The 26,966-nt window shown below is 46.7% G+C and overlaps 1 protein-coding gene across 2 annotated transcripts in view; it reads right to left on the reverse strand.

The window, feature by feature from the left end:
• LOC142249952 (small ribosomal subunit protein uS2) overlaps positions 1 to 26,966 on the reverse strand; it is a 132,337-nt gene that overhangs the window by 90,829 nt on the left and 14,542 nt on the right. For both annotated transcript variants that reach the window (XM_075321975.1, XM_075321976.1), the window contains exons 3-4: positions 21,867 to 21,985; positions 11,323 to 11,568 (exon numbers count right to left, since the gene is read on the reverse strand). In XM_075321975.1, coding sequence (XP_075178090.1) covers positions 11,323 to 11,568; positions 21,867 to 21,985 — 365 coding nt within the window. The remainder of the gene's footprint in view (positions 1 to 11,322; positions 11,569 to 21,866; positions 21,986 to 26,966) is intronic.

Below are 26,966 nucleotides of genomic sequence, written 5' to 3' on the forward strand. Positions count from 1 at the left end.
TATAAGATAGACATGATCTGTATTACAGTTAATAAATTCCATGATATTAAATTCTTTAAGATTTTTATTAGATTAAAAAGTGCGACTTTTTAGTGCATGATTACAAGCTTTGCATTTTGTTGCTCCACCCTTAAAAAATCCTCTTAGATCCAACCAGCACCCACTGTTATGTTTATTATTCAGTACTAGAAAAAAGGCTAGGGGATAGGAGATTGCCAAGTGTAGGGGCCTTTCTCGCTATATAGTTTTATTATAGTTTTTAAGGTTGAAGGGAGACTCTAAGTCCATCTAGTTCAACCCATAGCCTAACATGTTGATCCAGAGGAAGGCAAAAAAAACCCCAATATATTTTTCAAGAAAGGCATCCAGGCTCTGCTTAAATGTTAGTAGTGAATCACTCATTACATCATCATGCAGCAGAGTGCCATAGTCTCACTGCTCGTACAGTAAAGAATCCTCGTCTGTGATTATGATTAAACCTCCTTTCCTCAAGACGTAGCGGATGCTCCCGTGTTCCAGTCGCAGGCCTAGGTGTAAAGAGATCTTTGGAAAGGTCTCTGTACTGTCCCCTCATATGTTTATACATTGCGATTAGATCCCCCTAAGCCTTTGTTTTTCCAAACTAAATAAACCCAAGTTTAATAACCTGTCTTGGTGTTGCAGCCCACCCATTCCTCTAATAATCTTGGTCGCTCTTCTATCTACCTATAAGATTAGGCTATTTATAACCTTCTATACTTTTGCTATCAAGAAAAGCATCCATTCCTCTCTTAAATTCAGTCAGTGAGTTGGCCATCACCACTTCCTCAGGAAGAGAGTTCCAGAGCCTCACTACTCTTACCGTGAAGAACCCTCTTCTATGCTGATGTAGGAATTTTCTTTCCTCCAATCGTAGAGAATGCCCCCTTGTTCTTGTCATAGTCCTTGGTACAAACAGATCATGGGAGAGATCTCTATATGGCCCTCTGATATATTTGTAAATAGACCTAATTTTGATAACCTTTCCGTGTATTGTAATGCACCCACTCCATTATTTTAGTAGCCCGCCTCTGAACCCTTTCAAGTTCAGTAATTTCTTTCTTGAGCACCGGCGCCCAAAATTGCACACAATACTCCAAGTGTGGTCTGACGAGTGATTTGTACAGAGGGAGAATGATGTTTTCATCTCGTGCCCACAGACCTCTTCTAATGCATCCCATCACCCTATTTGCTTTGGTGGCTGCTGCCTGACACTGGGCACTGCAATTTAGATTCTTATTGACTAAGATGCCTAAGTCTTTTTCCATGTCTGATTTCCCCAGCAGTTTCCCATTTAGTAAGTAATCGTAGCATCTGTTTCTCCTTCCCATGTGCATAACCTTACAGTTTATCTGTGTTAAACCTCATTTGCCATTTTTCAGCCCAATTCTCCAATTTACTCAAATCCATCTGTAGTTGCAAACTGTCCTCCTTTGTGTTAACTACCTTACATAGTTTTGTATCATCTGCAAATACTGATATTTTACTCTGTAAACCATCCACCAGATCATTAATAAATATATTAATTAGTATGGGGCCCAATACAGACCCTGTGGCACCCCACTAGTAACACTGGCCCAATCTGAGTATGCGCCATTAATAACCACTCTGTTTTCTACCACTAAGCCAGCTACCTACCCATCTACACACATTTTCCCCGAGCCCAAGCTTTCTCATTTTACTTAACAGTCTTTTATGTGGGACAGTGTCAAATGCTTTACCAAAGTCGAGATAAATGACATCCAATGATTCTCCTCGGTCCATGTGAGAGCTTACATCCTCATAGAAGCTGATCAGGTTAGTTTGACAGGAGCGATCCTTCATAAATCCATGTTGATATGGAGTTAAACAATTATTAACATTGAGACATTCCATAATAGTATCCCTTAAAAACCCTTCAAACATTTTACCCACAACAGATGTTAAGCTTACCGGCCTATAGTTTCCAGGTTCCCTTTTACACCCTTTTTTGAATATTGGTACCACATTTGCTAGCCGCCAATCCAGTGGAACAGACCCAGTTTCTATAGAGTCTTTAAATATGAGGAATAGAGGCCTGTCTCATCACATTACTTAACTCCCTTAATACCCAAGGGTGAATGCCATCAGGGCCTGGTGATGTCAATTTTAATGTTACTAAGTCGGTTCTGCACTTCTTCCTGGGTTAGGCAGGTCATACTTAATGAAGCGTTTACATGATCACTCTGCATTTCCCGTGGCATATGCTTTTCCTGTGTGAACACAGTTAAGAAAAAAGTATTTAAAACATTTGCTTTTCCCACATCGCTTTCTATGATTTTACCCTCATTATTCTTTAAAGGGCCAACACCATTAATTTTAATCTTTTTTTCTGTTTATATAATTAAAGAATAGTTTGGGATTTGTTTTGCTTTCCTTAACAATGAGTCTCTCGCTCGCTTGCAGTGGGTGTTTAATACCGATTTAAAAATTTCCCACTTTTGAGGACATTGTTCCAATCAATTTGGCAAAGGTCTTCTCTAAGCTGATCAAACTTTGCTTTCCTGAAATTCAGCGTTTTTTTGTAACCCCCCCTCCAACGCACCTTACTGAAGGACAAGTGGAATTGCATTATATTGTGATCACTATTCCCTAGGTGCCCATCCACTTGTACGTCTGTTATTCTATCTGGACTGTTGCTTAAAATTAAGTCGAGAAGGGCTGCCCCTCTAGTTGGGCCCGGCACAAGTTGGGACAGATAATTATCCTTAGTTACTGACAGAAGCCAGTTTCCTTTCGGAGATACGCAGGTTTCAGTTTCCCAGTCTATATCGGAGTAGTGTAAGTCCCCCATAATAATCACCTCATTGTGATTTGCTGCTTTGTCTATTTGTTTTAATAATACATTTTCAGTAGTTTCTGTTATATTTGGTGGCTTATAACAAACCCCTAGGAGGATTTTATTAGTTTTCCCTCCTTGTATCTCCACCCATAGAGACTCCACCTCTTCATTTCCCTCTTGTAATGTAATTTCACTATATCCCTCAATTCCACATAATGTAGCAATAAGGTCGTTGTCCAAACACTTAGACAGATTTAGCAATTATGAAACTGAACGCAAAGATTTTATCTTGATGGCAGTGCAATTTCTCTTGCAGCATAATTATTTCTCATTTGACAACCAATATTATTTACAATGCAGGGGCGTTCGTATGGGGGCTCGTTTCTCCCCCTCGCTGGCTAATATAGTCATGGCGAGGTGGGAGGAAGAATTCCTGTACAGTGACACCAACCCATTCAGCAGCAGCATCCTTTGGTATGGCAGGTACCTGGATGACATGCTGCTGATCTGGGTTGGTGAACCGCATGCAATCGCAGGTTTTTCTAACTATATCAATTCAAATGAATTCAATCTAAAATTTACAACAGAAACTCATGATACAACAATAAATTTTTTATATATAACACTATCAGTGGACAGTACTAACCATTTGAATATAACTCCATATAGAAAACAGACTGCTTGTAATTCTATTTTAACGGCTAATTCCTGCCATACATTTCATACAAAAATTAATATACCGGTTGGAGAGCTGATTCGCACTAAGAGAAATTGCACTGAATATAGGGATTATATGATCGAAGAAGATAATGTTTGTGCCCGATTAGCCAATAGAGGATATCATAGTTGGATATTAAACAGAGCAAAAAATAGTGAAAAAAATGGACAGAAAAGATTTACTATTTAAAAATAATAAGAAACAAAATAATATTAGCTTTGTAACAAATTACAGTAACCAATTCCCACAGATTATTAATATTATAAAGAAATATCTACCTATCTTGAATGAGGATTCGAAACTAAAAAGCATAATACAAGGATGAATAGGATATATAGCGAGAAAGGCCCCTACACTTGGCAATCTCCTATCCCCTAGCCTTTTTTCTAGTACTGAATAATAAACATAACAGTGGGTGCTGGTTGGATCTAAGAGGATTTTTTAAGGGTGGAGCAACAAAATGCAAAGCTTGTAATCATGCACTAAAAAGTCGCACTTTTTAATCTAAATAAAAATCTTAAAGAATTTAATATCATGGAATTTATTAACTGTAATACAGATCATGTCTATCTTATCATATGTACTACTTGTAATCTTCAGTATACAGGATGTACAACAGGACCTCTTAAAACCAGAATAAGACGGCATCTTTCAGATGCGATTAATCCCCAGGCTGTTTGTCTCAGCTGCGTCTAGACACTTTCAGACAGTGCACGGGGGCGATCTCCATGGCTTCAAATTCCTGGGTATAGAAAAAGTATATAAACCTGCTCGGGGAGATTATAGGAGGAAACTCCTTAATAGAGAAATATACTGGATCCTCACCCTTGAGACTAGAACACCATATGGTATGAACAACCGCCAGGATCTCATTTTGCACTATTAATATATGAAGCCTGGAGACCCCCCCCCCCCCCCGATGCGCTCTCCTTTGAAGATGTTGTATTTATTCATTTGACAAAACAGATACTTTATTTAAACGGATAGAAATTGCAATTGTACATGTTTATAGGATCTAAGATCTATTGCTAAATGATAACAATTTTTCTTTAGGATCCGTGTGGACTTTTTGATCTACACATGGATATAAAGAGAATTTTGTTTACTTACCGTAAATTCTTTCTTATAGTTCCGTATTGGGAGACCCAGACCATGGGTGTATAGCTTCTGCCTCCGGAGGACACACAAAGTACTACACTAAAAAGTGTAGCTCCTCCCTCTGAGCCTATACACCCCCTGGAGAACCAGATCTAGCCAGTTTAGTGCAAAAGCTGAAGGAGAATAGCCACCCACAAGTAAAGAGAGCAAGAACCGGAACAACCGGAGCCTCTGTCCACGACAACAGCCGGTGATAACACGCGGAACAAGAAACTGCCAATAGGCAACAGGGAGGGTGCTGGGTCTCCCAATACGGAACTATAAGAAAAAGAATTTACGGTAAGTAAACAAAATTCTCTTTTTCTTTATCGTTCCTATGGGAGACCCAGACATTAGGACGTCTCAAAGCAGTCCATGGGTGGGAATAAACAGAAAAACTGAGAAGTAGGCAGAGCCTAACTTCACAAATGGGCGACAGCCGCCTGAAGGATGCGTCTGCCCAAGCTCGCATCTGCCGAAGCATGAGCATGCACTTGGTAGTGCTTTGAAAAGGTATGCAGGCTAGTCCAAGTGGCAGCCTGACAGACTTGCTGAGCCGTAGCCTGGTGCCTAAAAGCCCAAGAGGCACCGACAGCTCTGGTCGAGTGTGCCTTGATCCCCGGCGGGGGAGCCACCTGAGAACACTGGTAGGCATCAGAAGTGGTCGACCTAATCCAACGAGCTAAGGTCGGCTTAGAAGCAGAGAGGCCCTTACGCCGACCTGTGGTTAGCACAAAAAGAAGTGCACCGCCTAAGAGCAGCGGTGCGAGACACATAGATCCGGAGCGCCCGCACCAGATCCAGAGTATGCAACGCTTTTTCAAAGCGATGAACAGGAGCCGGACAAAAGGAAGGCAGGGAAATGTCCTGGTTAAGGTGGAAAGGAGAAACCACCTTAGGGAGAAAGTCCGGAGTCGGACGGAGAACCACCTTGTCTTAATGAAAAACCAAAAAAGGTGACTCCGAAGAGAGCGCAGCCAAATCAGAGACTCTCCTGAGGGAAGTTATGGCCACTAGAAAGACCACTTTCTGTGAAAGACGAAACAAAGAAACCTCCCTAAGAGGCTCAAAGGGGGGTTTCTGCAAGGCCATGAGGACCAAATTGAGGTCCCAGGGATCAAAGGGCCGCCGGTAAGGCGGAATGATGTGAGACGCGCCCTGCATGAAGGTGCGCACCTGAGCCAGCCGGGCGATACGCCGCTGGAACAGTACTGACAGAGCCGAGACTTGTCCCTTGAGGGAATTGAGGGATAGTCCTAGCTGCAGACCGGACTGTAGAAAGGACAGAAGGGTCGGCAAGGAAAAAGGCCAAGGAGCATGGCCGGAAGAGCGACACCAGGACAGGAAAATTCTCCAAGTCCTGTGATAGATTTTGGCCGAGGAAGACTTCCGAGACCGAGTCATAGTGGAAATGACTTCAGGAGGAATACCAGAAGCAGTCAAGATCCAGGACTCAAGAGCCACACCGTCAATCTGAGAGCCGCAGAATTCTGGCGGAAAAACAGACATTGTGAGAGAAGGTCTGGACGGTCCGGAAGATGCCACGGCACCTCTACGGACAGATGGAGCAGGTCTGGGTACCAAGCTCGCCTGGGCCAGTCCGGAGCAATGAGGATGACACGACGGCCATCCATTCTGATCTTGCGCAGAACTCTGGGCAAGAGAGCTAGAGGGGGAAACACGTAGAACAGACAAAACTGGGACCAGTCTTGAACCAGAGCGTCCGCTGCGAATGCCTGAGGATCGTGGGAGCGAGCCACGTAAACTGGAACCTTGTTGTTGTGACGGGATGCCATTAGGTCCACTTCCGGAGTGCCCCACTTGCGGCAGATTGACTGAAACACTGCCGGATGCAGGGACCACTCGCCACTGTCCACGGTTTGACGGCTGAGATAATCTGCTTCCCAGTTTTCCACGCCTGGGATGTGGACTGCGGATATGGTGGACTTGGAGTCCTCCGCCCATTGAAGGATGCGTTGAACCTCCAACATTGCCAGGCGGCTGCGTGTCCCGCCTTGGTGATTGATGTAGGCAACCGCTGTCGCGTTGTCTGACTGGACTCGGATGTGCTTGCCCGCCAACAGGTGGTGAAAGGCTAGGAGAGCTAGAAGCACAGCTCTGTTTTCCAGCACATTGATCGAGAGGGCTGACTCGGACGGAGTCCAAGTGCCCTGTGCTCGGTGGTGGAGACATACCGCTCCCCAGCCGGATAGACTGGCATCCGTAGTGAGGATCACCCAGGACGGGGCCAGGAAGGAGCGCCCCTGGGACAGAGAGGCCGAAGCCACCACTGAAGAGAGCTCCTGGTCTGTGGCAACAGAGCCACTAGCCTGTGCAAGGAGGAAGTCCGCTTGTCCCAACAGCGGAAAATGTCCAGCTGCAGAGGACGCAGATGGAACTGGGCAAAGGGAACAGCCTCCATTGACGCCACCATCTGACCCAGCACCTGCATTAGGTGCCTGATGGAATGACGGCGGGGCCTCAGCAGAGAGCGCACCGCCAGGTGGAGGGACTGCTGTTTGACTAAGGGCAGCTTCACAAGTGCCGGCAGAGTCTCGAACTGCATCCCTAGGTACGTGAGCCTCTGGGTCGGAGTCAGAGTGGATTTGGGCAGATTGACAAGCCACCCGAATTGGGCTAGAGTGGCGAGAGTGAGCGAGACACTACGCTGACAGTCTGCGCTGGATGAAGCCTTGACTAGAAGGTCGTCCAGGTAAGGAATCCCTGCCAACCCCTGGAGGTGCAGAACCGCAACCACTGCTGCCATGACCTTGGTGAATACCCGAGGGGCCGTGGCTAACCCGAAGGGGAGAACCACGAATTGGAAATGTTCCTCTCCGATTGCAAAACGTAGCCAACGCTGGTGTGAAACTGCAATTGGCACATGCAGATAGGCATCTCTGATGTCGATGGATGCCAGGAAATCCCCTTGGGTCATTGAGGCAATGACTGATCGCAGAGACTCCATGCGAAAATGCCGCACCTGAACATGCTTGTTGAGAAGCTTGAGATCCAGGATGGGCTGGAAAGTACCGTCCTTTTTGGGGACTAGGAAGAGATTTGAGTAGAAACCTCTGAACCGTTCCCGGGCGGGAACCGGTACAATTACTCCGTTGGCCCGCAAGGATGTCACGGCCTGAGAGAAGGCGGCGGCCTTGGAGCAGGGGGGAGTTGACAGAAAAAAATCTGTTTGGCGGGCTGGAAGAGAATTCTATCCTGTAGCCGTGGGAGATGATATCCCGCACCCACTGATCGGAGACTTGTTGAAACCACACGTCGCCAAAGTGGGAGAGCCTGCCACCGACTAAGGACGTTTCTGGCGCGGACAGATAGTCAAGAGGAGGCTGCCTTAGTGGCAGCAGCTCCTGCGGCCTTCTCTGGACGCGCTTTTGTTCGCCAGTTGGATTTCTGGTCCTTGGCTGAGTTAGCGGACGAGGCCGAGAGCTTAGAGGACGACCAGTTGGAGGAACGAAAGGAGCGAAACCTCGTCTGATTCCTACCCGACAGGTTTCCTGGCTTTAGTTTGAGGCATGGAAGTACTCTTCCCGCCAGTAGCTTCCTTAATTTCATCCAGTTGTTCACCGAATAGCCTGGACCCAGCAAAAGGGAGCCCAGCAAGGTACTTCTTTGAAGAAGCATCTGCCTTCCACTCTCGAAGCCACAAGATCCTGCGGATAGCGAGGGAATTAGCCGAAGCCACCGCAGTGCGGTGAGAAGCCTCCAGCATGGCAGACATGGCATAGGATGAAAAAGCTGAAGCTTGGGAAGTTAAGGCAACCATTTCGGGCATAGATTCCCTGGTGAGGGAATGCATCTCCTCTAGAGAAGCAGAGATGGCTTTGAGAGCCCACACTGCTGCAAAAGATGGGGAGAACGAGGCCCCTGCCGCCTCATATACAGATTTGGCCAGAAGGTCAACCTGGCGGTCAGTGGAATCCTTAAGTGAGGTGCCGTCAGCCACCGACAACGGTCCGGGCTGAGAGTCTAGACACCGGGGGGGGGGGGACTACCTTTGTTGAATGAGCCCACTCCTTGACCACCTCAGGTGGAAAGGGAAAACGGTCATCAGAACCACGCTTTGGGAAGCGTTTGTCAGGACAGGCCCTAGGCTTGGTCACAGTGGCCTGAAAACTGGAGTGGTTAAAGAACACACTCCTTGTCCTCTTAGGCAAGGTAAACTGGTGCTTTTCTGCCAGAGAGGGTTGCTCCTCTGATACTGGCGGATTGAGGTCCAGTACAGAATTAACGGACGCAATCAAATCACTAACATCCGAGTCACTTTCGGACAGATCAATGGGGCACATGGAGGTAGCCTCCGAGCCCCCAGTAAAGGCATCCTCCTCGTCCGGGGATGCTGCAGCCAGTGCTGATGGCAGAGAAAACGCTGATAAAATGGCGCTGGAGCGAGGAGAGGGGGCGGGGCCAACCCTGAGAGCGGGATCTGGAGGGCCAAAGAGACTTACAGGGGAGGAGACATGTACTCAGTGAGGAGTGTCTCTCCCCTGTGCAGAACGTCCGCTGGGCGGAGCCACACTGTCCCTCTGCATGAATGACATGCGAGGGCAGTGAAACCGAAAGTAGGCCTCCGGCGAAGCCGGGGCCTAAATTTGAGCGGTGCGGCCGGCGCGCAGGCACCCTCGGCGCGGTTCTCAGGCGACAGCCAGAGAACCGGCCGGAAATGTCAGAAAACTCACTCAGCACACTCTCCCCACATAATAAAGTACAGGGACCCCCAGAATATAAACGTCTCAGGTACTTAGCTTGCTGAGACGCAGGGCCATGTCCCTGGGGATGAGTGCTCTGTCCAGCAGGATCCTGAAGGGCTGCACATGGAGACCGGTCTCCTGCAAAGCATGGAGAACCGTTCTGGCTCCCACTTCAAGCCAGAGCCCGAGGGATGGTGAAGGAGCGCGGCATGTAAGGCTCCAGCCTTGGAATCAACCTTAACAGCACCGCCGACACAGTGGGGTGAGAAGGGACATGCCGGGGGTCCAGACTTGGACCCGCTTTTCTTTAAAATCTTTCCAAAAATGAAAAATCAGATGAGAATGCATGTGTGGATGTATGCCTCCTGAACACAAAGCAATGAACTGGCTAGATCTGGTTCTCCAGAGGGTGTATAGGCTCAGAGGGAGGAGCTACACTTTTTAGTGTAGTACTTTGTGTGTCCTCCGGAGGCAGAAGCTATACACCCAATGTCTGGGTCTCCCATAGGAACGATAAAGAAAAAATATTTAAATGAATTACACTATAATCAATATTAGTGGTATATGTTGAATCATTGTAACAATCTTGCAATATAGATCATACTGTACTACTATTGACCCCCTCAAAAAATTGATGAATTTCAGGTAATGTTTTGGATAAGATCATAATAGATTGAACTAAAATAGGGGACAGATATTAAACTTATAATGTCTTGTATAAATTTTCTCTTTATGATCCATGTGGATTTATGGATCTACACATTGATATAAAACAATTAAATAAACTAGACTATAACCAATATTAGTGGTATATGTTGAACCATTGTAACAATCTTGCAATATAGATCATATTGTACTATTATTGACCCCCCCAAAAAATTGATGAATCTATGGTAATGTTTTGGACCTGATCATAGTGGATTTAACTAAAATAGGGGACAGATATTAAACTTATTATGTCTTGTATAAATCCTATAGTGTAGTTTATGAGGCAGACTTTAAAATAATTTTATACAAATACGAACCTAAATTCATGTATAAATGAGATATTGTAAATTTGTCTATATTTATAATAAAAAAATATAATAAAAAACAAAAAATAACCGTATAAAATTGGTTAAAACTAAAGTGCATATTAAGAAATAAGAAAGCCACCTATCTAGACATAATATTGCTTTTTGATAATAAACTTTTTTTAACATCACAACAAATATAAGTAAAACCCTCCATTACAGATAAACAACCGCTATATATATTTAGCATATGAATAAGGATCAGATCATGCGTGCACTTATAGGATTTTACAATCTGTTTCTACATTAATGACTATTATAGATATTGTGATTATATTTCGAAATTTATAAATATGATATATATATAGGGTATTAATACATCATATACAGCCAATGCATGCATAGAATACATACACATATGTCTAGAATCATGTGATTTTAACACTATTTTAAATCACTTTCTCTGTTAATTCACATTCTCTTTGTCTTTATCTATAAAACCGCATTGCAACCATTTACTATGTATATGGAACCCATGTAGGTAATCCACATGTGTATGCAATTACGGAGGGTGTGTGCTACACCATTTAGGAAACCGACATTCTCTCCTCATTTGAACATGAGTAAGACTGTCGAAACGCGTAGTTCTATGGGGTCCTGATTACCTGTATCCCCTGTATTTCCTGCTGACCGCTTTGCACAATTTTGTTTTTTATTGGATTTCACAAATAAATGTCGATTATTTTTAATCTACACCTTGAGGACTGCGCTGGATTTCTTCCTATATCGTGTATTTGGCTGCCAAGCTTTCCCTGCGCTGGGTCCACTTAAACAGCGGTGAACAGCAACTCTGTGAGCTGAACTTTTTTCTTTACTTAGATAAAATATTGTTACTATGAAGGCCAGTTTGATTGCAGCCATACCTCTTACCTTGTTGTTACAGGGAATAGCAATATCCACATAGCGCAGAGGAGAATCTGTATTGCAGAGGGCAATTGTGGGAATATTGACATAAGATGCCTCTGTAAGAGGTTGATGATCAGCTCGTGGGTCAGTCACAACTAGTAAACGTGGCTCCCGAAATGCAGCTTGAATCTGGTTTGTGAATGTACCAGGAGTGAATCGCCCAGCAATTGGTGTGGCTCCACATGCAGATGCAAACTTCAACACTGCTCTCTGACAAAAAAGAAAACCAGAATGTTATTTTTGTCAAAGTAGCACAGACCTAAATTATAGCAGAAATTCACCCAACTCTGAAGCAGAAATTATACAGTGCAATGGCTCAGCTGCAGTCAAGGTTTCATTTTAGAAGACTGGCTTTGTGGGTGATAGACTTTACCCTCTAGCTTTTACCGGAGCTCCATTTCTGAAACCTGACAAGTGTCCGGAGGTTAACTTTGGAACGCCTCTTCTAAGGCTGCTTTCACACATCCGGTTTTAGCAGTGCGGCAAAATCCGGCTCTAAAACCAATGCAACGGATGAGGCGGAAAAAAAACGCATCGTTTGCATAAGTTTTTACATGCAGCCCGTCCGGTTTTTGCCAGTTGAGGCACGCTACTGAGCATGCGCATTGCAAAAAAACGCATGCGGCGGCCGGATGCGTTTTTTGCTGCATCGCACTGCATCCAGCGTCCATAGGCATGCATTGGAAAAAGCGCCGCATCGGCCGGATAAGGGTTTTTTTGCCGGACAAAAAAAAAAAAAAAAAAAAAAAGTGCCCGGCAACGTTTCATCCAGCCGCCGCATGGGCTAAATATGCCGCATCCAGCAAAAAACGGACCGAATGCAAGGCCATGCGGCACAATCCGGAACTAATGAAAGTCTATGCGGAAAAAACACCCCAAAAAAATGGTTGCGTTTTTTCTGCAAAGAGCCGGATTGTGCCGCACAGCCAAAACCAGATGTGTGAAAGCAGCCTAAGACTGTTTTTCCACAACACATTCTTTCATATTTGTGGCAAATTATTATTTGAATTTATTAAATTATCTTAACATTTGGAAACTTAGATACACGTTTATATTTTATGCCCTTAAAAACAGAGGTAGCCACATTGCATGGTATAACATTATGTGGATACTTACATTAGCATCCATCTTCAATGGTTATTTTATTTTGTTTAGGCCTAGTGTGTACTCCTTAAAATGGAATTTAATTTTAGTTTATGGGCCTCTACAATTAAATGTGTACTACAGGTAATTTCAATAACTTTCAAAACTGGTTTTATTCCTAGGCAAATGATGGGGTGTATCACTAGTGAGTGGCGTCCACTGACAGGTGGCACTGGTTTAAGAGGGTACAACCCCTTTAACGCATGCCGAGAACAGCAGTTCAAGTGCAGACACTACTTGTTCTGGTCAAGCAAGCGCTTTCAGAATCAGGAGAACTGCAGGTAAGTCTACTGAAGGGGCATACCAGGACTCGCTCTGAACAAATGCAGCCTATAAAAACTCAGCAAGGCATTAGAAATCACTTTGTGCACATTAACTTTGGCCTTTGTGTAAACAGGCTATTAACCCCTTCACGACCAGCCGATTTTTCGCTTTCCGTTTTTTTTTTTCCGCCTTTCTGAGACGTAACTTTTTTATTTCAGTCAATACGGTCATGTGAGGGCTCATTTTTTGAGGAACGAGCTGTAGTTTTAAAAGCAACCATCAGTTTTACCATATAGTGTACTAGAAAACGGCAAAAAAATTCCAAATGCTGAAAAATTGCAAAAAAAAGAGAATTTTGTTTACTTTCCGTAACTTCTTTTTCTTATAGTTCCGTATTGGGAGACCCAGACCATGGGTGTTTAGCTTCTGCCTCCGGAGGACACACAAAGTACTACAATAAAAAGTGTAGCTCCTCCCCCTGAGCTTATACACTCCCTGGTGAGCAGACCCAGCCAGTTTAGTGCAAAAGCTAAAGGAGAATAGCCACCCACAAGTAGAACAGAGCAAGAGCCGGAACAACCGGAGACTGTCCACGACAACAGCCGGTGAGAACACGCGGAACAAGAAACTGCCAACAGGGAGGGTGCTGGGTCTCCCAATACGGAACTATAAGAAAAAGAATTTACGGTAAGTAAACAAAATTCTCTTTTTCTTTATTGTTCCTTTGGGAGACCCAGACCATGGGACGTTCCAAAGCAGTCCCTGGGTGGGAAATAAACAGAATAAACTAAGAAGTAGGCAGAACCTAACTTCACAAATGGGCGACAGCCGCCTGAAGGATGCGTCTGCCCAAGCTCGCATCTGCCGAAGCATGAGCATGCACTTGGTAGTGCTTCGAAAAGGTATGCAGGCTAGTCCAAGTGGCAGCCTGACAGACTTGTTGAACCGTAGCCTGGTGCCTAAAAGCCCAAGAGGCACCGACAGCTCTGGTCGAATGTGCCTTGATCCCCGGCGGGGGAGGCACCTGAGTACTCTGGTAGGCGTCCGAAATGGTCGATCTAATCCAACGGGCTAAGGTCGGCTTAGAAGCAGAGAGACCCTTGCGCCGACCTGTGGTTAGCACAAAAAGAGAAGTGCACCGCCTAAGTGCAGCGGTGCGAGACACAGATCCGGAGAGCACGCACCAGATCCAGAGTATGCAGCGCTTTTTCAAAGCGATGAACAGGAGCCGGACAAAAGGAAGGTAGGGTAATGTCCTGGTTAAGGTGGAAAGGAGAGACCACCTTAGGAAGAAAGTCCGGAGTCGGACGGAGAACCACCTTGTCCTGATGAAAAAACAAAAAAGGTGACTCCGAAGAGAGCGCAGCCAAATCAGAGACTCTCCTGAGGGAAGTTATGGCCACCAGAAAGGCCACTTTGTGAAAACTTCCCTAAGAGGCTCAAAGGGGAGTTTCTGCAAAACCGTGAGAACCAAATTAAGGTCCCAGGGATCCAAGGGCCGCCGGTAAGGCGGAATGATGTGAGACGCGCCCTGCATGAAGGTGCGGACCTGAGCCAGCCGAGCGAGACGCCGCTGGAACAGAACAGACAGAGCTGAGACTTGTCCCTTGAGAGAATTGAGGGACAGACCTAGCTGCAGACCGGACTGTAGAAGAGACAGATGGGTCGGCAAGGAGAAAGGCCAAGGAGGATGGTCGGTAGAGAGACACCAGGATAGGAAAATCCTCCAGGTCTTGTGATAGATCTTAGCGGAGGAAGACTTACGGGCCCGAGTCATAGTGGAGATGACTTCAGGAGGGATACCAGAAGCCGTCAAAATCCAGGACTCAAGAGCCACGCCGTCAATTTGAGAGCCGCAGAATTCAGGCAGAAAAACGGACCTTGCGAGAGAAGGTCTGGACGGTCCGGGAGATGCCACGGCATCTCTACGGACAGATGGAGCAGGTCTGGATACCAAGCTCGCCTGGGCCAGTCCAATGAGGATGACTCGACGGCCCTCCATCCTGCGCAAGATCAGAACTCTGGGCAAGAGAGCTAGAGGGGGAAACACGTAGGACAGACGAAACTGGGACCAGTCTTGAAGCAGCGCGTCCGCGGCGAATGCCTGAGGATCGTGGGAGCGAGCCACGTAAACTGGAACCTTGTTGTTGTGACGGGATGCCATTAGGTCCACGTCCGGAGTGCCCCATTTGCGGCCGATTGACTGAAACACTGCCGGGTGCAGGGACCACTCGCCACTGTCCACGCTTTGACGGCTGAGATAATCTGCCTCCCAGTTTTCCACGCCTGGGATGTGGACTGCGGATATGGTGGAGTTGGAGTCCTCCGCCCATTGAAGGATGCGTTGTACCTCCAACATTGCCAGGCGGCTGCGTGTCCCATCTTGGTGATTGATGTAGGCAACCGCTGTCGCGTTGTCTGACTGGACTCGAATGTGCTTGCCCGCCAACAGGTGGTGAAAAGCTAGAAGAGCTAGAAGCACGGCTCTGGTTTCCAGCACATTGATCTAGAGGGCTGACTCGGACGGAGTCCAAGTGCCCTGCGCTCTGTGGTGGAGACATACCGCTCCCCAGCCGGATAGACTGGCATCCGTGGTGAGGATCACCCAGGACGGGGCCAGGAAGGAGCGCCCCTGGGACAGAGAGAGGGGCCGAAGCCACCACTGAAGAGAGCTCCTGGTCTGTGGCGACAGAGCCACTAGCCTGTGTAAGGAGGAAGGCCGCTTGTCCCAACAGCGGAGAATGTCCAGCTGCAGGGGGCGCAGATGGAACTGGGCAAAGGGGACAGCTTCCATTGACGCCACCATTTGACCCAGCATCTGCATCAGACGCCTGAGGGTATAACGGCGGGGCCTCAGCAGAGAGCGCACTGCCAGTTGGAGGGACTGCTGTTTGACTAAGGGCAACTTCACAAGTGCCGGCAAAGTCTCGAACTGCATCCCTAGGTACGTGAGCCTCTGGGTCGGAGTCAGAGAGGATTTGGGCAGATTGACCAGCCACCCGAATTGGGCTAGAGTGGCGAGAGTGAGCGAGACACTCTGCTGACAGTCTGCGCTGGATGAAGCCTTGACTAGAAGGTCGTCCAGGTAAGGGATCACTGCCAACCCCTGTAAGTGCAGAACCGCAATCACTGCAGCCATGACCTTGGTGAATACCCGAGGGGCTGTGGCCAACCCGAAGGGGAGAGCCACAAATTGGAAATGATCTTCTCCGATTGCAAAACGTAACCAACGCTGGTGTGAGACTGCAATTGGCACATGCAGATAGGAATCTCTGATGTCGATGGACGCCAGGAAATCCCCTTGGGTCATTGAAGCAATGACTGATCGCAGAGACTCCATGCGAAAGTGCCGCACCTGAACATGCTTGTTGAGAAGCTTGAGATCCAGGATGGGCCGGAAAGTACCGTCCTTTTTGGGGACTAGGAAGAGATTTGAGTAGAAACCCCTGAACCGGTCCCGGGCGGGCACCGGTACAATTACTCCGTTGGCCTGCAAGGCTGCCACGGCCTGTGAGAAGGCGGCGGCCTTGGAGCAGGGGGGGGGGGGGTTGAGAAAAAAAATCCGTTTGGCGGACTGGAAGAAAATTCTATCCTGTAGCCGTGGGAGATAGCTCTCACCCACTGAGAAGAGACGTGTTGAAACCAAGCGTCGCCAAAGTGGGAGAGCCTGCCACCGACTAAGGACGTTGCTGGAGCGGCCAGATAGTCACGAGGAGGCTGCCTTAGTGGCAGCAGCTCCTGCGGTCTTCTCTGGACGCGCTTTTGTGCGCCAGTTGGATTTCTGGTCCTTGGCTGAGTTAGCGAACGAAGCCGAGGGCTTAGAGGACGACCAGTTGGAGGAACGAAAGGAGCGAAACCTCGTCTGATTCCTACCCTGGACAGGTTTCCTGGCTTTAGTTTGAGGCATGGAAGTACTCTTCCCGCCAGTAGCTTCCTTAATTTCATCCAGCTGTTCTCCGAACAGCCGGGACCCAGCAAAAGGGAGCCCAGCAAGGTACTTCTTTGAAGAAGCATCTGCCTTCCACTCTCGAAGCCACAAGATTCTGCGGATAGCGAGGGAATTAGCCGAAGCCACCGCAGTGCGGTGAGAAGCCTCCAGCATGGCAGACATGGCATAGGATGAAAAGGCCGAAGCTTGGGAAGTTAAGGCATCCATTTCGGGCATAGATTCCCTGGTGAGGGAATGCATCTCCTCTAGAGAAGCAGAGATGGCCTTGAGAGCCCACACTGCTGCAAAAGTCGGAGAAAACGCGCCCCCCGCCGCTTCATACACGGATTTGGCCAGAAGGTCAATCTGGCGGTCAGTGGAATCCTTAAGGGAAGTGCCATCAGCCACCGACAACGGTCCGGGCTGCGAGCCTAGACACCGGAGGGTCTACCTTTGGGGACTGAGCCCACTCCTTGACCACCTAAGGTGGAAAGGGAAAACTGTCATCAGAACCATGCTTTGGGAAGCGCTTGTCAGGACAGGCCCTGGGCTTGGTCACAGCAGCCTGAAAACTGGAGTGGTTAAAGAACACACTCTTTGCTCTCTTAGGCAAGGTAAACTGGTGCTTTTCTGCCAGAGAGGGTTGCTCCTCTGATACTGGCGGATTGAGATCCAGTACAGAATTAATAGAAGCAATCAAGTCACTAAGATCTGAGTCACTTTCGGACAAATCAATGGGGCACATGGAGTTATCCTCCGAGCCCCCTGTAAAGGCATCCTCCTCATCCAGCGAGTCAGCTCTGGAATCAGAGCCACGGGAGGAGGAGGGAGAGGGAACCCTGCGTCTCTTAGGAGGACGGGGTCTGGGCCCTGATGATGAATCCTCTGTGAGCTCCGGTCCTGAGGGACCCCTGCAGCAGAGGCACCCTGTGAAGGGGGCTGATGCATATTCATCAACGTCCTGGACAGACGTCCCATGGACTCAGCAAAAGACTGGGAGATAGACCTAGAAAAGGATTCTACCCAAGCCGGGGGTTCAGCCACAGGAGCAGGAGCAGCCTGAGAAACCACGGGGGGGTGAGACTCCAGGCTGTGGCACCACCAAGTTAGAGCAGGCATCACAATGTGGGAAGGTGCTCGGTTCAGGCAGCAGGAGCTTACATGCAGCACATACAGCATAAAGCTTTGGGGCCTTGCTCCTCGTGTGAGACATGCTGCTGGAGTGGGGGCTCTGCCAGAGAATGAACCCCAGAGAGTATATACAGAGGTCCACAACCAGAGACCGGTTGTGGCTTACCAGACCGCTGGAGTGGTGTTGTGTGCCCTCCAGATCCCGAAGCCTGCACCCCCAAGCACAGCACCTCAGCAGAGATGCTGCAGACCAGCACTGCAATGACTGATCGCAGAGAGAACGCTGAGAAAATGGCCGCCGGAGCGAAGAGAGGGGGCGGGACTTGCTTGAGGAGCGGGATCTGGAGGGCCATAGAGACCTACAGGGGAGGGGACACACTGCAGTGGGAAGTGTCCCTCCCCTGTGCAGAACGGCCGCCGGGAGGAGCCGAGCCTGTCCCTCTGCATGAGTGACATGCGAGGGCAGTGAAACAGAAACTAGGCCTCCGGCGAAGCCGGGGCCTAAATTTGAGCGGCGCGGCCGACGCGCAGGCACCATCAGCGCGGTTCTCAGGCGACAGCTAGAGAAGCCGCCGGAAATGTCAGTAAACACAATAAGCACACTCTCCCCCAACAATAAAGTACAGGGACCCCGAAATCTAAACGTCTCAGGTACTTCGCTGCTGATACGCAGGGCCAAGTCCCTGGGGATGAGTGCTCCGGTCCAGCAGGGTCCTGAAGGGCTGCGGATGGAGACCGGTGTCCTGCCAAGCATGGAGACCGTGCTGGCTCCCACTTAAAGCCAGAGCCCAGGTGGGATGGTGAATGAACACGGCATGTAAAGGCTCCAGCCTAGGAATCAACCTTACAACACCGCCGACACAGTGGGGTGAGAAGGGACATGCCGGGGGTCCAGACGTGGACCCCACTCTTCAATCTCGTTCCAAAAGGAAAAAAATCATATGAGAATGCATGTATGGATGTATGCCTCCTGAACAAAGCGATAAACTGGCTGGGTCTGCTCACCAGGGGGTGTATAAGCTCAGAGGGAGGAGCTACACTTTTTAGTGTAGTACTTTGTGTGTCCTCCGGAGGCAGAAGCTAAACACCCATGGTCTGGGTCTCCCAAAGGAACGATAAAGAAAAGTGCGATAGCACTATGGTTTTTGAGATATTTTATTCACTGTGTTCACTATATGGTAAAACTGATGTCTGGGTGTGATGCCTCAGGTCAGTGCGAGTTCGTAGACACCAAACATGTATAGGTTTACTTTTATATAAGGGGTTAAAAAAAAATCGGAAGTTTGTCTGAAAAAAGTGGCACACGTTTTACGCCATATTCCGTGACCCGTATCGTTCTCATTTTTCGGGATCTATGGCTCAATGACTGCTTATTTTTTGCGTCTCGAGCTGACGTTTTTAATGGTACCATTTTTGCGCAGATGCTACGTTTTGATCACCTGCTATTGCATTTTGCGCAAAAGTTGTGGCGACAAAAAAAACATTGTTTTGGCGTTTGGAATTTTTTTGCCGCTACGCCGTATACTGATCAGATTAATTGATTTTATATTTTGATAGATCGGGCGTTTCTGAACGCGGCGATACCAAATGTGTGTATATTTTTTATTTTTTTAACCCTTTAATTTTCAATGGGGCGAATGGGGGGTGATTTGAATTTAGGTTTTTTTTAATTTTACTAGTCCCCCTAGGGGGCTATTGCGATCAGCATTCCGATCGCTCTGCAGTATCTGCTGATCACAGCTACAAGGCTGTAAACAGCAGATACGCTCTCTTTCTCTTTTGCTGTGCTGCTGGCACAGCGAAAGTGAAACCAAGTCAGGTGTAGTACAGGAGTCATCACATTACCGCAATCGCGCTTATAATGGCGCTGTCACGTATTGACCGCGCCATATAAGGGGCTAATCGGCACGAGCAGATAACGATTCTGCTCGTGCCTAGCAGGCACACATCTCAGCTGTGAAAATCAGCTGAGATGTGCGCCGATCACGGCATGCTGCCGCCGGAGGACCGCGGGCAGTAACATGACATTTAGGATGTAATTTTACTGACCGCGGTCGTTAAGGGGTTAAACAACCACTGACTGGTGGCACGATATCACTGCCAATTGGTAAACTTACCAATTAGGTCATATTATTGGACTCTTCGGGTACATACAATGAGGTTTTATCATGTTTTCGACACTCCACATTTTCGCTGCGTTGTAAAGTGTTGTACAGTACAAGTAAAGTGGATGGGATTTATAGAAATGTCATGTCCACTTTTATTTACACTGCACAACCTTACCTACAGTGCGTGTTTTTAAGCTACAGCTAGTCAATTTCACTTGCATGTAAGCACAGGGTTTGGTGCGGAATTTCTCCATAGACTTGCATTAGATGTCAAAAATCTGCAGGTGAAGGAAAAAAAAAAAACCCAAAAAACCCCAAACATGCTTTAGTGCTTTTCCATGGCATAGACATCAAAAAACACATGTAATCTGCACCCAAGAATGACAAAACCAGGAAGTTAAAAAACAAAGGCAGCTTTATTTAAACTCTTCACGACAACGTACTGGATACGTCATGGATCGTGTCGGGTTAATCTCTGCCTGCTGATTTGAACAGCTGACATGTGCATTATCTGACACGAGTGGATTTGCTACCCACTCGATCCTGTTAATCCCTTACAGCGCACTGTGAAAATGTTACAGCGCGATGTAACAGCGTGCCGCAGTAAGCAGTTACCCGGCTCCATCAGAAGTCACGGGATGTGATCACGTGGATCCAATGGTTGCCATGGTAGCACGAATCCGTTCCTCTCACAGCTAGCAGAGGGCAGTGTGTGAGAGGAGAGCTGCTTTTCTGCAGATCACAGCAATGCTGCTCTGATCTACAAGAATCAGCGATCAGACCGCTTATCCTTTTAGTCCCCTAGGGAGACTAGTAAAATTAAAAAAAAAAAGTAGTTTTAAAAAGTTAAAAACCTAAAAGTTTAAATCACCCCCATTCGCCCCATTGAAAACTAAAAAGTGTTAATAAAAAAATTAAAAATACACATTTGGTATCGCCTCGTTCAAAAACTCCCGATCAAGATATAAAATCAATTAATCTGATCGGTAAACTTAGTGGCAAAAAAAAAAATCAAAATGTCAAAAATACGGTTTTGGTCGCCACAAAGTTTGCGCAAAATGAGAAACAGCCGATCAAGACTGTGCTTCTGCGCACAAATGGTACAGTTAAAAAAAGTCAGCTCAAGACGCAAAAAATAAGTCACTGAGCCATAGATCTCGAAAAATGAGAACGCTACGGATCACGAAAAATGGTGCAAAAACTGCACTTTTTTGGACAAACTTGTGAATTCTTTTTTAACACCTTAGATGAAAGTAAACCTATACATGTTTGAGGTCTATGAACTTGTAACAACCTAAGGCATCACACCAACACATCAGTTTTACCATATAGTGAACACTGAATAGGCTATCCCAAAAACAAATCGCACTTTTTTTGCAATTTTTCTGCACTTGGAAGTTTTTTTGCTGTTTTCCAGTACACTATATGGTTAAAAAAAAACAAAAAAAAACAAACAAACTTATGGTTTCCTTTAAAAGGAGAACTTGTCCTGCAAAAAATTGGCCTTTATATGGCAAGACTGACAGAAAAATAAAAGACGTACGGCTCTCGGAAAGGGAGTGAAAACAGTCTGAAAATCACCCAGGGCTAAAAGGGTTAAAGCATGAAAAAAAAAAAAAAAACAAAAACAAAAACTGTAAAAAGCGCATCTGAAAAAGACAAGTAAACCAGGGTGCAAATATTCTAGTTTTAATTAAAAAAAATAAATGAAACACTGATCGTGGGAAAGTAGCCATAGGCTCAAAAGCCTAGGATGGAAATAAAGTGTATACAATAAGGATTATACATTGTAGAGAGCAGTGTATGGCAAGATGTATATATTTTATTATATGAGAGCTGTAATTTACCTTGTATAAAGGCGGTGTGAGTTTTATTCCTGCTATGCAGCAAACTTTGTAATAGGAAAAAAAAAAAAAACACCACAAACAAAGTACCTGACCAGTGTTCCTGGAAGAAATGACACAGACATCAGCTGGATTCTCAATAGCAACTATGGCCCGTGCAGCAAGTAGAAGTTTCTCCCATGTGCGCTTCAGGTTTATAATATAAATACCTGAAACAGAAAATACTTAACATTCAATAACGTATGTCGTCAGAATGTTAAAGCACCACTCCAATGTTGAAAAAAAGATCTAAATTCAAAAAAACCAAACAAAAAAAACACTGGAGTGGTGCTTTTATTTTAGTTTTTTTATCATGGTTTAATTCCCAATTAAAAACGTAAAAATCTTCTACATGTTTTACTTCTATACACCTTCATGACCGATTATGTACATGTACAGCATTGGCTGTGTGCCTGACTGATGCAGGCTCATCATTTGGCACTTGACCGCTGATTTAACCCCTTACAGACATTGGACATACTGGGTACATCCAGGCTGTCTATGCCTTAACGACTAAGGCTAAGTTCACACATCCTGTGTTTTCAATCCGTCAGGTCCGTCAGCAACGGATCAGTCATTTTCAAGATGTCAACTGATGCAACTGATGTGTTTTTCACAGGATTCCTTTCACAGGAATCCTGTGAAAAAACGGATCAGTTGCGTCCGTTACATCCGCTGTGCGTCCGTTTTTTGACGGATCAGTCATGATCCGTCTGTGTTTGGGACAACCCAGTGGGCGTGCCAAGCATGCTGGGCATGCTCAGTAGAGCATGACGGAATCCTGCGCTGGATTCCGTTGTAAGACGGATTACGACGGAATCCAGCACCATAGACATGCATTACAAGCTTGACGGATGGCGACGGATTCCTGCGCGGCGCGTTAATTTTGACGGCCCGAAAAACGACGTTACATTCTGCGTTGCTCCCCGCTCGGTGGTCAGTCAAAAACGACGGACCGCGACGCAGCGGATGCAACGCAGGGTCATCAGTCGCAATCCGTCGCTAATAGAAGTCTATGGGGAAATACAGGATTCCTGCAAAATATTTTGCAGGATACCGTAATTCCCCAAGGCGACGGATTGTGACTGATGCAAAACACAGGATGTGTGAACTTAGCCTAAGGACGTACCCAATATGTCCTGACTCCTGTGATCACCATGATCGCGATTGAATGAAAGTGCATGCTGCTGTTTGACAGGAAAGATTTCAGGCAAATTATGACTTGAATAAAATTCTTAAAATTTTTAAAAATGCAGTAGTTAAACCTATATGTCCTTAAAACCAGAGGTAGCCATGTTGCATGGTATGACTAAACTTTGTGATTACTTTACATAAAAGTATCCATTTTCAAATTATTTTTATTTTGTTTAAGTGTCAGGCCTGGTGACTAAAATTTTGGCGCTCGCTCACAAGACCTCAATAAGCTCCAGACTTCAGGAATCCAATTATAAACTCCTGTCGAGGTGATATAGGGTGCCAACCAGATTACACAAGATGTTTCCTGGCGTAGACCCCCGCTGTTGGAGATGTGGGACGGCTGAGGGGGACTTTGTGCACATATTCTGGTAGTGTCCGGCCCTCCGAGGGTTCTGGAATGGAGTGGGGGAGGTGATCAAACATGTGACTGGAACGACGCAGACGCTGGGTCCGGAGTTGTTCCTTCTTCAATTGACTGAGACGTCTGTCTCTGCATACAAACAGTCGCTTCTGCACTTTCTGGTGATGGCGGCCAGGTCATGCATCCCCTTGAAGTGGAAGTAGGATGCCCCCCCCCCACTCTGTCCTCTGGGCCTCCAGGGTGAATGAGCTTCTACAGATGGAGGAACTGACCTCCTCCCTGCATGACCGGTACGAGCGCTTCCACGGGATCTGGCTTCCCTGGATGCAATTTATGTTTTCTAATGAATACGACCTCCTGCTGCGAGATGCGTAGGAGTGCATTCTCCTCTGCCACTGGCCTTTCCCCACAGCAAACCCCCCCTTTTTCTCTCCTCTTCTCTCATCTTCTTCACCCTTTCTCTCTCTCCCTTCCCCCTCCTCTCTCTTTCCCCATCTCCCCCCTGCTCTGCCTTATCCCTTTCCCCTTCCATTCTTCTTCTACATCCCCCCCTTTCTTTTCTCCCAACTTGTGGTAACTCTCCACTGTTGAGAGATGTCTGAGTGATCTTTAGGCACTTTTGCCTCCTTTTTGGTACTTTTCTATCCTGCCTATGAAAAAATTTGAAAAAGAACGGACCCATTCGACAATTTGCGGGGTTGGCTCAGATGCTAATGATTTTGTACCGAGATGTATTCTACCAAACTGTTCAACTGTTTTTGTCTATTTTGTCAACTGACTGCTTTATGGCTTGTAAGGGTCTGTTGTATAAATAAAGAATTAAAAAAAAAAAAAAAAAAAAAAGTGTCAGGCTGGTGTGTCCTCAAAATTGATCACTGATCACGTTGTTGGTATAAAACTAAATACCATATTTTTCGTTTTAAAAGACGCACCGGATTATAAGACGCACCCCAAATGTAGAGATTTAAAAAAGAAAAGTTAAAAAAAAATAATAAAAATGGGGTCAGTCTTATAATCTGGTGTTGTCTTACCGGAGGCGGGCAGCAGTGGTGGTGAAGCGGGGGTCACAGGAGGCAGAGGTTGTGCTGGCAGCCGCGACGCATCTGTGGCACAAGGCGCAGCGGGTCCGAGGTCGTAGCGGCGGTCAGTTGCGGCAGGAGTGTGGCGGCGGGTGAGTGGCGGAGCAGGCCGGTGCAGTGAATGTCCCAGTGTTTCCGCAGTCCTGATTCAAGTGATGGCCTGGAGCGGCGCATGCACAGATTGAGCTCTCATCTAAGGGCTCTATCTGCGCACACGATGAATCCCAGAGAGGAGCATCCGCAGATAGAGCCCTCATCCATCTGCGCATGCGCTGACTCCCGGCGCCATCATTTGAAACTGGGAACGCGGACGCACTGGGACACCTGCCACACAGCTACCCTCCCGCCCGCACAGGGTGGCAGCCAGCACGCCCGCACAGAGAGGCAGCCAGCACTGCCCGCACGCAGCCACAGGCAACCAGTCGCCACACAGACTGCCCCACGGTAAGCTATATTCGGATTTTAAGACGCACCCCTCATTTTCCTCCTAAATTTTTGGGAGGAAAAGTCTTAAAATCCGAAAAATACGGTAGAGAAAAAAAAAAAAAATTTGCTTAGTTGATGGGTCTAGATCACAGTAATTGCCATCTACTACAGTATGAAGAGTCAGGATTAGCAACCGTTGCGGGTGCTTAGTAATTTATTTTTACTGATGTCAGTTTAGTAGTTGTGGAAAAACCTTGTAGTTTCTACTGCACAGAATTACAGTTAGTCTAGATTTCTTGCAGTCACTCAGTAATTGTTTTTACTGTCATCAGTTTAGTTGGTTTTTATTTTATTTATTTTTTTAAATATCTTTTTAGTTTTATCATTTTCTTTCAAAACTTTCGTTTTTTTTTCTCAATTTGACAGACACTAAAATGTCAGTATTCAGCAGAGGAGGAATACGCAGTCTTTACCTGAGACAAGGATCATGAGAGAGGATTCCCAGAGAGATCTCCATGGAGGAGTCCCTAATCCACTTCAAGAGCAGGCTGACATTTCATCAGTAGGCCAAATGCAGAATTAAACTATAGATCTGAGGGTGTACCAAATACTCTCAGTCTGGAGTTTATGAAGGGAAGGACACCTTAAGTCAACCCCTCCTTGAATGCCCCTGTCCTGAGCGTGAGTGGGAAAAATTGTGTGGGATATGTTGCACTCACTTCTGGGTCAGGGTTATCATCTGTATTTTGATACTTCTACACCACCAGCATCCCACTGATCAAATCCCACTGACCCACCAAGGCTATTGCAGCTTGCAGTACTGTGTGCAAATATCAGAGGATTCCCCAAACACCAATTAGGCACCTGGTCAGAGAGGGAAAAGCAGAGCCCAATGTAGCAGAAATGTACCATATTTTTCGCTTTATAATACGCACTTTTATTCCCCCAAATTCTGGGGGAGAGTAGGGGGTGCGTCTTATAAACCGAATATACGGCGGGTGTACACACACACACAGCAGGGTCTGCTCCGGAGCGGTGCTGGGGGGCAGGTGACAGCTGCGAGCGCCAGCGTTTGATCTCCTGCTCCCGCTCATATAATATGCACAGCCGCTGTCCAGCAGTGTGGTGCTGAAACTGCATCACGCTGAGGGGCTGGGGCAGCGGGGCATATTATATCTGACTGTGCCCCTTTGATCGCACATGATCCCCCCTGTGTTAGATATGGCCTCCGTGCTGATGCCCAAAGTAAAATAAAAAAAACTCTTTCCTTACCCCCTCCAGCATGTCTCCCTCCTGGTGCAGTGATCAGGCACGCAGAGATTTCACTCTGCTGTGCCGATCACATGACCGGACCGTGAACCCGGAAATGTAGGCAGGAGGCTGGAGCTCAACCCTGAGGAGGGAGACACGAGGGAGCACAGAGCTGGAGAAGGTAAGGAGAGTTTATTTTACTAAAAGCAGCAGCCTGGGGGTGATATCTAACAGGGGGGGGGGCCCGTGTGTGGCAGCCACAGAGGGGCCATATCCAGATTAAGGGGGGCCATATCCAGATTAAGGGGGGCCATATCCAGATTAAGGGGGGCCATACCCAGATTAAGGGGGGCCATACCCAGATTAAGGGGGCTAATTATAGGATGGGGGGCTATAATAGACATATACCCTATATGATTTGTTAGACGGACACTGGCATTATAAGACGGACCCCATTTAACATTAAAAAAATAAATTCTTTTCCTTCACCAAATTTGGGGGTGCGTCTTCTAATCAGGTGCGTCTTATAAAGCGAAAAATACGGTAACTATATTTTCTATCAATTATGCAACTCCTTTATTAAAGTATGATTTTTCATGGAAAAGAAAATTCTCTGGGTGACCCCAAACGTTTGAACTGTAGTGTATATAAATGACAATACTTAAAATATATCCTGCACAAACAGGTGTATATTGTTTTCCATGTTAGCTAGGTGGGGAATGAACATTGAATATAAGACCGACAGTCCTCCCCCTCCCCCCGATACAACACACCACACACACACCACCACCCAACCCCACCCCGTCTTTCTAGTGATATATACTCCTCCCAAGTGAT

Source organism: Anomaloglossus baeobatrachus, chromosome 8 (assembly GCF_048569485.1).
Source record: "Anomaloglossus baeobatrachus isolate aAnoBae1 chromosome 8, aAnoBae1.hap1, whole genome shotgun sequence".
NCBI classification, from domain to species: domain Eukaryota; kingdom Metazoa; phylum Chordata; class Amphibia; order Anura; family Aromobatidae; genus Anomaloglossus; species Anomaloglossus baeobatrachus.